Source organism: Stenella coeruleoalba, assembly GCF_951394435.1.
Source record: "Stenella coeruleoalba genome assembly, chromosome: 3".
NCBI classification, from domain to species: domain Eukaryota; kingdom Metazoa; phylum Chordata; class Mammalia; order Artiodactyla; family Delphinidae; genus Stenella; species Stenella coeruleoalba.
Genome location: NC_137148.1, coordinates 4623700 through 4636674, shown reverse-complemented (window position 1 = coordinate 4636674; position 12975 = coordinate 4623700). Strand labels below are relative to the sequence as shown.

At 48.3% G+C, this 12975-nt stretch overlaps 1 protein-coding gene across 1 annotated transcript in view; it reads right to left on the bottom strand.

The window, feature by feature from the left end:
- ICE1 (interactor of little elongation complex ELL subunit 1) overlaps positions 1-10272 on the bottom strand; it is a 58898-nt gene extending 48626 nt beyond the window's left edge. The window contains exon 1 of the mRNA XM_079916358.1: positions 9853-10272. Coding sequence (XP_079772484.1) covers positions 9853-9936 — 84 coding nt within the window. The 5' untranslated portion in view covers positions 9937-10272. The remainder of the gene's footprint in view (positions 1-9852) is intronic.
- Between the last annotated feature and the right edge of the window lie 2703 nt (positions 10273-12975).

The following is a 12975-nucleotide window of genomic DNA, read 5'->3' as shown; positions in this document are numbered from 1 at the left end:
ATGTGGATGAACCTTGAAAACCTGCTCAGTGAAAGAAGCCAGTCACAAAAGGCGATACGCCGTATGATTCCATTCATATGAATTGTCCATAATAAGCAAATCCAGAGAGACAGAAAGTAGCCTAGTGATAGCCAGGGACTTGCAGGCTGGGGAAGGGGGATGTCTGCTGATGCTTAAGAGGTTTCTTGGCAGGGGCACGGGGCAGGGTAAACATGTTTTACAAGTGGCGACCAGGTTGTGTAACTGTGAATATGCTAAAAACCACCTAACTATACATATTAAAAGGATGAACTTTATGGTATGTGAATTACACTTCAATAAAACTGTTATAACTAAATTAAAAACAGGGAAGCAAAATAAAAGACTCAGAAGATTTGATGATAAAGCTGAAAAAATGTCCTCCAAAATTTAAACACAAACAAACAAAACACAGATGTAGGAAAGAATGAAGAAAAAATAAAAATCAGATTGTCAGTGCAAGAAGTCTCACATGCCCAACAAGAGTTCCAGTAAGAGAAGAATGGAAAAATGGAGAGATCATTGAAGAAATACTGATATTCAAGAAGAAAAAAACCAAGAACTGAAGCCAGAAGTTTCTAAATTGAAAGGGCCCAGCACATCAATACAAACTGGATACAAACCATGAAACATAAGCACAAAATTTCAGAGCATCAGAGACAAAACAAAGATCCTATGAGAATCATGACAGAAAAAAATCAAAATGAAACAAGTCATGTACAAAGAACCTGGAATCAGAATGGCTTTAGACTTCAACTATCATCTAGAAACCTACAAAGCAAGCTTTCAAAATTTTGAGAGAAAATGAATTCCAAGGTAAAATTCTGCACAAGCTATCAGCCAGTCATGATGGCAAAACAGACATTCTCAAACCTGGAGTCTCCACAAACTCACTTCCCAGACACCCTTGCTCAGGGAGGTGCCAAAGGATGTGGACACACTCCACCCAAATCCTGGAGTAAACTGAGAAAGGACGAGGCGGACGCAGAACAGAGGTAAAGAGAATCCAGAAAGGCAGCTGCACACCAGACTGGAGCAGCTCTAAAGGCCCAGAAGGGGATTTTTTTCCCTTAAGAACAAAACGACAGAATTATCTGGTGGAATGAAGGCATTAAGATGATATTTCTACCTCACTGGCAGAGAACTGCAAGCGCCACGTAGCGTCATCACGCATTTAAATGGATTTTTTTTTTTTTTTTTTTTGCGGTACGCGGGCCTCTCACTGTTGTGGCCTCTCCCGTTGCGGAGCACAGGCTCCGGACGCGCAGGCTCAGAGGCCACGGCTCACGGGGCCCAGCCGCTCCGCGGCCTGTGGGATCTTCCAGGACCGGGGCACAAACCCGGTCCGTGCAGGCGGACTCTCAACCACTGCGCCACCAGGGAAGCCCTAAATGGATTCTTTTTTAAATAACCTCCTCCTTCTGCTAGTCAATCTCATCTTCCCAGGCTTGCTTCCAGATGCCATTCTGTAATGTCAAGAACTGTGCCAGAGACGTTCCAGAAACCTCAGGCTCTAGAGGTAAGACACAGCTGGATTCAAATTCCTGTTCCACCACTTCCTGGAAGGGTGCCTTGGGCAAACTGACTTAACTTACCCCTGCCTCAGTACTATTTCCAATGTTATAGATAAGGAGACTGAAACTGGTTTGGGTGTGTGTTTCGGGGGTAGGGGGTTACCTAACTGGCTTGCTATCAGGGTTAAGCAGAACGAGCCATATATAGTGTTTAACAGTCTCTGACACATAGTGAACACTCATTAGCATTTTCAAGATGAAAACACTGAATTAAGGAAATAGGCATTAATCGGGGAAACAAGAAAACACACAGGTAAGGAAAAATCATCCTAAGTTACTCCATAGTTTGGCTCTGAAAAACAAATGGTCATAATGATGTCAACTCCGAATAGTGACCTAAGGGAAATTCACAGCTACACTGAGAGGACTTTTTGGGGGGGGGGGGGCGGGGGGCAGGAGGGAATGCTCAGGGGTGCTGGGGTACAGGGCAGAATGACAGCTCAATCCTCACCTTCCGAAGTCAGAAATCAAACAATATGCCTGAAACTGAAAAACAAGCAGCAGCAATATACATCTATTATTTAACCAGATGAAACACAGAGTGCAAACAAAAGTGGTATCTCTAGGGAACGGGGACAGGCTGGCTGGGGGCTAACAAATTCTGTACATCTAGCTGTCTCTCTAAACTATGCTCATGTATAATTCTCATTTTAAAGACTTAAAAAACATAGCATTACACAGGAAAATAAAACACAAACTGAGTGAGGACAACGTCTTAGTTTCCTACAGCACTCCAGTCCCTAACTGTTTTCCTATGGCCTGGCTGAGTGGCAGCCTGAATCTGGTCTGTTACTGCAGTGTCCTAATAAAACATTCTTTGGTTTTTCTCCAATCTGATTCAAAGGTCACTTAGGCTGATTGCAATCAAGGTCTCTAATGGATCTCAGAACTGTGAATGCTGAGTGGGCTGTGTCTAGGTGGAAGGCAGTAGGGCCCTTCTGACTCACGGTCACTTACGAGTACACACACCGTGTGCCCTCCCTACTGCTGTCCAGCCTCTAGGGAAGGACGCAGGGTCCAGGGTGTTGTTCTTCCTCTCCAGGCAAGGGGAAGGTGGCCTGGCGTCTTTGATTACAGCTTCTCTCCCTGCAGTCTTGTCCTCTCCTCTGGAACTTCTATTATAACATCTACTGGAAAGCTTTATTTATCTTTTCTGCTGTCCTAACTCCCACCTTCTGTTTTTCTCTGCCTTCAGGCCAAGCTCCTCAAGCTCTATCAAGCTCACCCGCTCACGTGTTCCCTAACGCAGCCCCCAGAGCAGCCCTCGCCCCGCCCCCATGCCACTCAGACGCGCTCCCCATACCCCCGCCCCCGCCGTAGCACACTGTGCATGTCAGCCATACCACAGCCTCCTGAACGTCACCGTGAGCGCGGAGCACTGAGGAAAAGAGAGGCAGTGCACTCTGTGCTTCCCGTCTCCCCCCCCCTTCTCGGGGAAGCGGGATCGACATGGTGGCTAAGCGCACAGGGTGAGGAGAGGGGGCCTTGGCACGGAGCACGCAGTGGGCCTGGGGGCTGAGAAGTGGACAGAGGAGACGGCAGTATAGTTAGGAAAGCGGTTTTACTAAACCACTAAGTACAATACATAGACACAGAGCGAACAAGGAAATACACAGATGATAATGGAATAACTAAATTGCCTGAGTCGACCTCAAATTATACTAACATTTGGAGATGGGAGATTCTTAGCTGTGGGGCTTCCCTTTGCACGGACAGGCCTGCCAGCTTCCCTAGCTTCTACTCACGATGTGTCCAGAGCACTGCCTCATCCCCAAGGGGTGGTGCAGACAAGAGTTCACAGGGTGGCCTGAGACTGCTGTCCTTAGAAAGGCCTGCTCGAGACGTGGGCCCTTCGCTGGCGTCTGGGAACTTGGATTTCTGGAGGGTTCCCACCATTCCCCAAACTGACAGGAGTGGCCCCCTGTACCTCAACTGTGCAGTGTGGCCGATGCTGAAACCTGCTTTCCTTCTGGGAGTCTGGAGTTTTGGTACATGCTAGACAGGGGGTGCCCACGTGACCAGCCCCTAGCAGTCTTTGGGCTCTGAGTCTCTAATGAGAGTCCCTGGTAGACGATACGTCACACGTGTCACAACACACTGCTAGAGGAATTCATGAGTCAAGTCACTCACTTGGTTTCCTCTGCACGTCACCCCACTCGCCTGCCCTTTGTATCCTTTCACTACAATATACCACACCCTGGAGCAGTCCCCCTAGGGAATCGCTGAATCTGGTGTGGTCTTGGGACCGCTAATACAGTGTAACCACCAAAAATGTCTCCAGATCTGGCCAAATGTTCCGCAGAGGATACAAGGCTGTACTCAAACTTCCCTGAACGTGAAAGACAGAGAAAGACTAAAGGAAAAAGGCTGAAGAGACGTGACAATGACATACAACACATCTTCCTTATAGGACCTTGAACCAGAAAGGGAAAAGCTACACCTGGGCCTAACCATAAGCACAATCGGACGGGTCTATGGGCTGCAGGGAAGTGCTGCACCGAGGCTTACATCCTGACTGGAGAGCTGTGGCTCATTCTGCTGACAAGTGCTCAGGTCTCGAGGAAACACTCTGTGGAGTGCGCAGGGGAGGGAAAGTGTGCGTGTGTGCACACCATGATGGAGTGAATGCAACCATCTTGACAACCTGTGAGTGGGGTGAAGAGAATACCAGAGTTCTTCGCACTATTCTGGCAACTTTCCTATGAGTTCTCAATTATTTCAAAATAAATTCTTTTTTAAAACCACACTAATCTCCTTGATTGCTCTGCTGTGGGCGATCTGCTAAATGGTCAGCTTGAATCCTCTCTGATAAGCCACACTTCCTCCTCCTGTTTGCTAACTTCTTATTAACTGCTCTTACTTAAAACTGAGAGTCTAGGTCGAGCTCCGTCAGAGCTGAGTGTGTCTCTGAACGGTTAGACAGGACCCCGGTGATGCCCTCTGGCACAGTGGTAACAGCCCACCCCTTTTCACCTGCGCGCACCCACCAGGACGAGCTGAGAGGCTCTGGCGCCCGGGAAGGCAGGCTCCAGCCTCGCTGGCCTCGTTTTCCTCTCCTCGCCTTTTGCTTTGTGCTTACTCTATCACAGACTCCATTCTCCCCTCCTAGTCTTTGACATGATGCGCCCTCTGTCCATACTCTCCCTCCATCTCTTGCCTCTTATTTAGTAAGGAACCACCTTCAGGCCTAGACTCCCTTCTGCTGCAAAGCCTTCACCCATCCGTCCTTGATGCTCCCAGGGTACCTACCCTGAACATCCCCTAAAATAGTACAGTTGACCCCTGACCAACATGTATCTGACCTATGCAGGTCCACTTTTCCTCAAATATTTTTCAATAACTATGCGTACTTATTACACTACAGTTATATGGTGGTTGCTTTTTCACTCATCCGTAACTTTAGCCACAACACAAGCTCCATGCCTCTTCTGTTCATGGTTGTATTCCAACACATGCCACGGCATCACAGACACAGTGACGCTCAAAAAATGTTCACTAAATGAATGAATTACAATTTTGTAAGCATTCTTTATAACCACTTACAAATCATTATGTCTAGGGACAAGTATGTTTCAAGTTCCAAATGATGAAGTTCAAACCACTGGTGATTATCAAATAGGAGTTCAACAAAAGTTTATATAAATAATTCGCTCAAACCTGCTCCAAGGACAACCAAACACCATTTGTTCTGACTGTATTCTAGTTACATGAGCTAAACAGTGTAACTATGTGCTTCAAACTCCCACCTGGATTCCCAAGAGAGTTAAACTGTTTCACTCTGCAATGACTGAAACTAGTAAAATAAAAGGGCCTCTCCTTCACCAGAATTAAAGGGACTTATGCCAGCTTGACTTAAAACCACTCAAGACTTGTTTAATTGCACATAATATCACCAGAGTAAGGATCTACCTTGGTTTAGGATTCCCAAAGCTCGGCAACCCATATGCACACTGGGTTACAGATCAGTGATAAACCATTATAACCAATAAGGATGAGCAAACAGATACGGTGACGTGAGAGACTAGAAAAAGAGAAACTAGTGGGTATCTCCGCACCCACTAAAGAAAAAAAAGGCAAGGAACTCCCTGGCAGTCCGGTGGTTAAGACTCTGCACTGTCACTGCTGAGGGCTCGGGTTCAATCCCTGGTCACGGAATTAAGATCCCGCAAGCTGTGGGCACGGCCAAAAAAAAAAGAGAAAGAGGGCAGGGAGGAGTGAGACAGGAAGGAAGACTTGCAGCGCACCCCAGCACTGTTCCACTGGGGACAGAGACAGCCAGCCTCCCACGGAGGTTCAGAATGAAGCCACAGCCACTGATGAGGTTCAGAATGAAGCCACAGCACTGATGCCAGGGCTCCTGCAGGCAAGACGCTTGTAATGTGCTCATGTATGTTCCGCAAGATCCACAAGTCTCAGCGTGTTAGAGCTATACAGCAGGATGCCTCCTCTATGTACAGAACCTCTTCCGTTTCTCCCTGGTACAATTTTAGTTGAAATACAGAACTTGCTGTGACACTATGTAACCCTGCAGAAACTTCTTTTCTACCGGTGACCGATCATGGACCTTCTACCTGGCAAACGCCATCGCCTGTTCTCAGCCCTCCATCTTTCTCATCCTGATTTCCGTATGCTTCCTGTTTAACTCTGTTTCTCCTTGCTTCACCATTCCATGCTCACCTTAGTCATGAGCCCGCTGTTTTCTTTTAAGAGACAGAACACACTTCTCCATTCTCTCTCCCTCTTCAAATAAAATTCTTACAATGAACTCAGTGCCCATCTGACATGGCTGCTTCACTATTTCCCTGGAAGTATATCACAGTACCTTGGAAGCACCTCACACTACAAACAAATGTGAAAACAGCTGAAAATCCACTATGCTGACGTCATTCCAAAGCTTCGCTCCTACATTTCCAACGTCTCTCCCATCTTGGTGTCTGCTTTTTCCTACCTCTACCACAGTTCTCAGAGTCACTCAGGATTTAAATCTCTGGACCTTCTGTTTTCCTGACTCGAGATCTGTCCACTCTTTGCAGTTTCTCACACTCAGAACCTTCTTCTTCTCTATTCCCAATCCCAAGACCCTTCAGTTAAGCCACCCTCTTATTACCACTAGCATGCATTAGTGAAATCATTTACCTCCTCAATCCAGCATGCACACCGCCACCGGTTATTTTTACTACAAACACTGCTCTTGTGTAGTAACCATACAAAACCCTTCACTCTTCATGGTGCAAACGGAATTAAGCACAAAACTTTAAGGTGGTTACCATTCAAGGTCCTCCATAATCTGCCAGGAACCTACTTTTCCAGCCTTACTTTGCAATATTAAAGACTTGTTCCATGGACTCCACTCACAACTAACCATTCTCTTCCCCTAAAAATGCATTCCAGGCAACAGAAAACCCAAATGCAATGGAGTACTGCATCTAGGAGAGAGGTCTGCAAATAAGGTCCTTGGCCTGTTTTTGCAAATCAGGGTTCCATGGAACATAATCACACCCATTCCTTCAGTGTTATCTGTGGTCATCTTTACACTATGCAGGCAGAGCTGAGTATCTGTGAACGAGACCACAACACCTAAATATTTACGATGCTGCCCCTTACAGAAAGGCCTGCAGACCCCAGGACTTAGGGACTTCACAGGACAACTCAGTACTGCTGTTTTGAGAACCAGTAGCAGGAATGTGGCATGGGAGGAAGGAAGGCAGCGACAGGAGGCTACTGCAAAAACCCCCGGGGCCAGAGATTACAGCAGTTCACACAAGAGTGGAAACAGTGGGGACGGTGAGAAATGGGTGGCTGACAAAGAAGCCAACAGAATCAGTTGATGGACTGGATGCAGGTTATTAGAGAAAAGTGAGGAACCAAGGATGACATCTAGTTTCTGGCCTAAGCTACCAGAAGGATACAGTTGCTACTTTGAACCAAGATGGGGACTACTACGGGTAGACCAAGTTTTTGAAGGAAAATCAGATCCACAACTGGACAAGATAATTTACACCAGTCGTTCTGCTGCACAAAAGCCTCTCAGGACTCACTATCCTTTCAGAGTAAGAGCCCAAATCCTTACAATGGTCTCTAAGGGCTCCCACAGTCAAGCTCTCTTCTCTCTGACTTCATTAAACTCCCTGATTGCTACAGGTCGTTTGTGTCCCCCACAAAATTCATATGCTAAAACACAATCCCCAATATGCTAGCCATTTGGAGATTGGTCCTTTGCTTGGTGAACAGGTCGTAAGGGCAAAGCCTCCATGGATGGAATTAGTGTACTTATAAATGAGACCCCAGAGAGCTCTGAGCTCTCTCCCCGCTTCTGCCATGTGAGGACACAGCAAGAAGGCATGAACCAGGCATCTTGCTCTCACCAGATACCAAAGCTGCCAGTCCCTTGATCTTGGATTTCCCAGCCACCATAACTGTAAGAAATAAATTCCTGTCGCTGACAAGCCACGCACGTTATGGGACTTCATTAGAGCAGCCCCAAGCAGACAAGACACCAACATGCACTCCACCATGCCCACAGCGCCTCCCTGCTCTCCCCGGGCACACCAGTCAAGCTCCTGCAGTCAGGCCACCACACCTGACGTTTCTATTGTCTGGGATGCTTTTCTTCAAAGACATCAACAGAACTTATTCTCACCACCTCTGCTCAAATACAACCTCTGTGCGGACGCCCTATTTAAATTCCACTAGCCCCTGGCCCCTTCCTCACCCTTTTGTTCTCCCCCCTTCTCTGCTCACTTTATCTCCAGCACATTTATTACCTTCTCACATAACTTGTTTAATCTGTCTCCTCCCCCCACCTCCTAGAATGGAAGCTCCAAGAGATGGAGAATATTCGCTTTTCCCCCCACTGTGTAACTGCACTGCCTAAAACACAACAGGTGATCAATAAATATTTGTTGAGTAAATAAACCGGCCCAAAGAATAAATATAACTCGTGAAAGAGTCAAGAGAACTTCACTCACGTTCCTGGGTTTTGAGGGAAAAAAACAAAAGCACGTTCTAAATGCCTACGTGTGGCAGCTCAGCTCAGACAATTATTTTACTAGTAGCTGCCCCTCTGTTTCAGAGTGCCAGCACATGACTTCCTTTTCTCCCTCCCCTGCTCTCAGCCCTTAAATGTTTGGGATCAGTTCATAGATGATGCAGTTTAAAATAAAAACAAAACAAAACAAAACCCTAAGCTTATCTAGCCTACATTCCTTTCTGGTTTCATCAGTGCTCTCCCCTCTGCGCTACACTCACACCAACCAGACTTCGTTCTGCTCCTCAAAGACACCTTGCTCCTTTTCACGTCAATAATCGCTCGCCCGTTAAGCCCTCTACCTAGAAAACTCCTCTCACACCTCTGCCAGTCTGCTTCTTCTCATCATGCAGGTGTCCGAATGCCACCACTTCAAAATCACCCTGCCTGCTGCCACCCCAGCCAAGAGACAAAACCACCACTCCAACTCCTCCTTTATTTTCCTAACACTTAAAACCTTCTAAAGTCCTATTTGCACACATGTATCTTATTTATGACAGCAGATCTTACCTCCTTTGCTCACCACTATGTCCGTGGTGCCTAAAATACTAATAGGTGATAATTTAGTTTCATGTCAATACCGTAGTGGACAGTTCCGCTTTACCATTAAAGACACTGATAGCCAGAAGAGAGACTCCTGATATCAGATAGCTGGGAGAGGCTAGTGGAAACGACTACTTGGGACTATTTCCACGACTCCGTGAGACCTGGGGCCACACACTAGCAGCTCTTCTGTCACGGTAGCGCACAGACCACGCTACAGTTAGGAACCTCCAGTATCGTCATGCCTTTAATCGATGAATGACCTCTCGGCCAATACGCAGGCCGCATAAGAACCTGCCCCCAGGCAAGAAATATTTTAAGGACGGACCAACACAATAAAAAAAGCTTATCCTGGGAAAGGTGGCTTCGCTTGTCATTTTGACCATCCCTCATCTACCTACAAGTCAGCCCTGGGGAGCCCTGAGACTGCATAAAGGCAGCAGGGGGCCCTCCAGAACTCGCTCCCCAACCACTGCGTCCCAGTAAATGAATCCTGGATCCTAAACCTAAATAACGCAAAGGAAGCCGTTTCCAAAGCAACTAAAGGAAAGGGCGGCAGGGGGGAGGGGGGCTTCCGCCCGGGAGTGGGAGCAGCGCGCAGAAGCTTAACGCGCGCGGCCCGAACCCAGCCGGAGCCCTGAACGGCCGGCCCAGCCCCTCCGCACCCTCGGCCCGGGGGAGACGCCGTACCTGTTGCAGGGAAGCGCAGCCCTGACAGCGTGAGAGGTCCGCCGCCGTCCCGGGCGCCGCCGAGTGGGTCTCGCCCGGCATCATGGTGCCGCCGCCGGGCCCGGTGAGCCCGCGCGCCTCAGGGACCCGCGACCTCGGCCCTGTCCTGCCTCTGCTGACGCCGCCGGGGCCGCCGCCTGCCAGGCCGCTTCCCGCCGGGTCCGGGCGGGTCCATCCGTGCACAGAGGTCCCCGTGGAGCTGACAAACCACTCTCCGAACCAGAGCTGCCTCGGGCACTAGAAAGAAACGATACCCGGCGCGGCCCCCGAGCGCGACGCAGTCCGGCCAGGACCCCGCCCCGCCCTGGCTCGCTCCGCCCCTCGCCGCGGCGCGGGGCTGCCTGAGGCGCTGCCTGAGCAAAATAGGGAGAGGAGCCGCGCCGATGCGGCTGAGAAGACGGGTGCGAAGGAAATGTCGAGGAGAGAAGAGACATCGGAGGGGCCCTTCTTCCACAGTGTAGCGTTTACTCTTTCATTGCCGGCTTGCTGTGTGGCACACTTCACATAGACACCTAAAACCTTCAACGAGGGGGAGGTGACCTGAGAATGACGTCATTCCAGGCGCCTCATGGTCTTGAAGGACCCCGCACCCGGACGGGTCAGTGCGCGATTCTTAAGTGGAGGAATGGACGCTGTCCGAGTCCGGCCGGGTCCAGGAGGAGACGGCAAGACTACAGCTCCCAACGCCCCGCGCGGCGGGCGGACACCGAATGGTTCCTCCGGCCGCGCCCGGTGCGCTTTGGCGCCTCGCCTTGTTTGTCGTCGCCGCTGACCAGTCCTTTCTCCGGGAACGTCTTTCTTCCCGACAGCGCCTGCTGTGTCCACTTGCCGTCCGACCCGGCGCTCCTCGGCCTCATTCCAGACCCATCCCCGCCGCGTCCCTGAAGCCGGCTGTGGGCGCCGCCACCCACTAGGTGCCAAGCACAGCGCCTGGCCGAATCCTCGGCGACTCTGCCACCAATTGCTAGCTACTACCAAGTCTTATTTTTTAAATCTCTTGGAAAGGGAAAAAAGAAAAGAAATCCTCACCTGACCGCAGTTCCTGGATACATTCAGGTCCCCATCTTCTTGTTTGAACCGAAGTTTTTCCCATCTGTATGCCAATACCCACCGCCACCAGAATCTCTTTGATAATCACAGCTTTCTGTCATCGGTACCTTGCTCGGAAGCCTCCCGTGGCTTCCCGACGTCTGGTTAGAAAGTCCAATTTCTTAGCATTCAGTACAAGCTTTGTATGTGTTAAGGAGACGTCCAGACCTTACCCGCTCCTTCCTAAATGTACAGGATGGAAATTGCAACTGGAAACACCCCTTCCAAGAAAGCATTCTGGGTTCCTCTCCAAATATCGCACCCCTGCCGTTGCTTACACGCTCTGTGGCTGACGCTTGCTGTGAGGTGGAGGGGCAAGGTATCCAGCAGATCCCTAGATTACCTGTCGTGGGCACTTAAGACGCACCTGTACTTGTCTCAAGAGGTGCTGTGGGATGCGAAGAAAGCAAGAGTAGGGTTAAAAGTGAAAGGAGAAGTAAGCAGATGGACAGCGGGGAAGCAGGTGTACCTTGGAAGAGAAAGGGGAAAGGAGGCCCTTGCGGTCCTGGTGACTTTCCATTTCTGGTTTCCTATCCCAGACAACTGGTCTTAAGAGTAACTTCCTTTTTATTTAAGGTTTCCCAAATGAGTGTTTCTTCCAGAGTCTCTTCGTGGAGGAGACACCAGCTTACCCTCCGGCGTTATCTCCCTCTGCACTGCACCCATGCACACAGCGCACCTCCCCTTGCTGGAACTGGGAACCCTCACTACTACCTTCCTGCCTTTGGGCCCCTGCCCTTGTCTTTCCCCCAGCTTGACAGTCTGTCGTCCTCCTGTTCCGGGCCCCACGTTTTACCTCCACAACTGCAAGTAATATCTAGGTCCCTTTTTATCCCTTAGCACTGAGCAATTTTTTTTTTTTTTATAACACCACATTTTGACTTGTACTGTGGTGCTTTTTATGTCTTAGAGGTGCTTTTTCCTTTCAAACGCTGCGAAGTGCTGTACACTGTAGGTGCTCCATGGATGTCAGTGAGTCAAATTTGCTGCAGCTAGCTGAAGGTGAAAGAGAATAAGCGCTTGCATTAAGTGGAAGTGCATTTGTTTCAACTTCTGCCTTTCTCATAAGATATTTAAAGAAAAGAAAAAAAGAAAAGTCTGGTTTGTGTAAAGTAGGGTGGGCAAACTTTCCATAAAGGGCCACATGGTAAAATATTTTAGGCTTTTGGGGCCATAAATATGCAGGTCTCTACTTCATATCTGTGTCATTTGTTTTGTTTTTGAAAAACTTTCTAAAGGTGTACCTGGCGGGCTGTACAGAAACAAGTGTCATTGTAGTTCATGATGGTAACTGATGTTGGCCACTAGCTAAGGAATGCTGAAAACATTTTTCCTCTTTCCCACATGATGGGCCACACCTGTTTTGTCATTGTGATGGAAACAAGCAAGCAAACGTCTACACTGCAGAAAGTGGTGAGCAGTGGCTTTGGAACCAAACGCCTAGCCTTAAAGTCTAGCAAGGGACCTATTTGAGCTGGTATTTCCTTACAGAGGATTAGCTATAATTTAAGTGTAAAATGACAAGGACAGGGCCAAGTCCATAGGATCTTCTATACAGAGGGTAGGTATTAGCAATTCATTGATGGTGTTACCCACTTTGGAAAATAGAGAAATAATATCCGCAGCCTACTCATTAAAAAAAAAAATTGGTTTTGTTTGGTGTTTTAGCTTTTTTTTTGGTCAAAATTCCAAGGAAAGCTGTGTTTTTCTGTCGGACTGTTCTAAGACCTGGAGGGATGTCTAGATTCTGACTCTGATTTGGTGGACCCCTTGCCTGTAGAGTCCAGTCTTAGAGGAGAAATAACTATAAAAGTCTCAGTTCTTGCCCTGCACCCTCATCATCAAGATACTCCCAGATACTTGGTAACTTCTCACAATTAAAGCTTTAGAGTATAACATAATTAAAAGGTTAATTAAATTGATTATTTAATTTATTAACATATGATTCCACTGAAATGTCTAGTAGATATTGTCTAGAAGTCAAGGCTTTCGTCA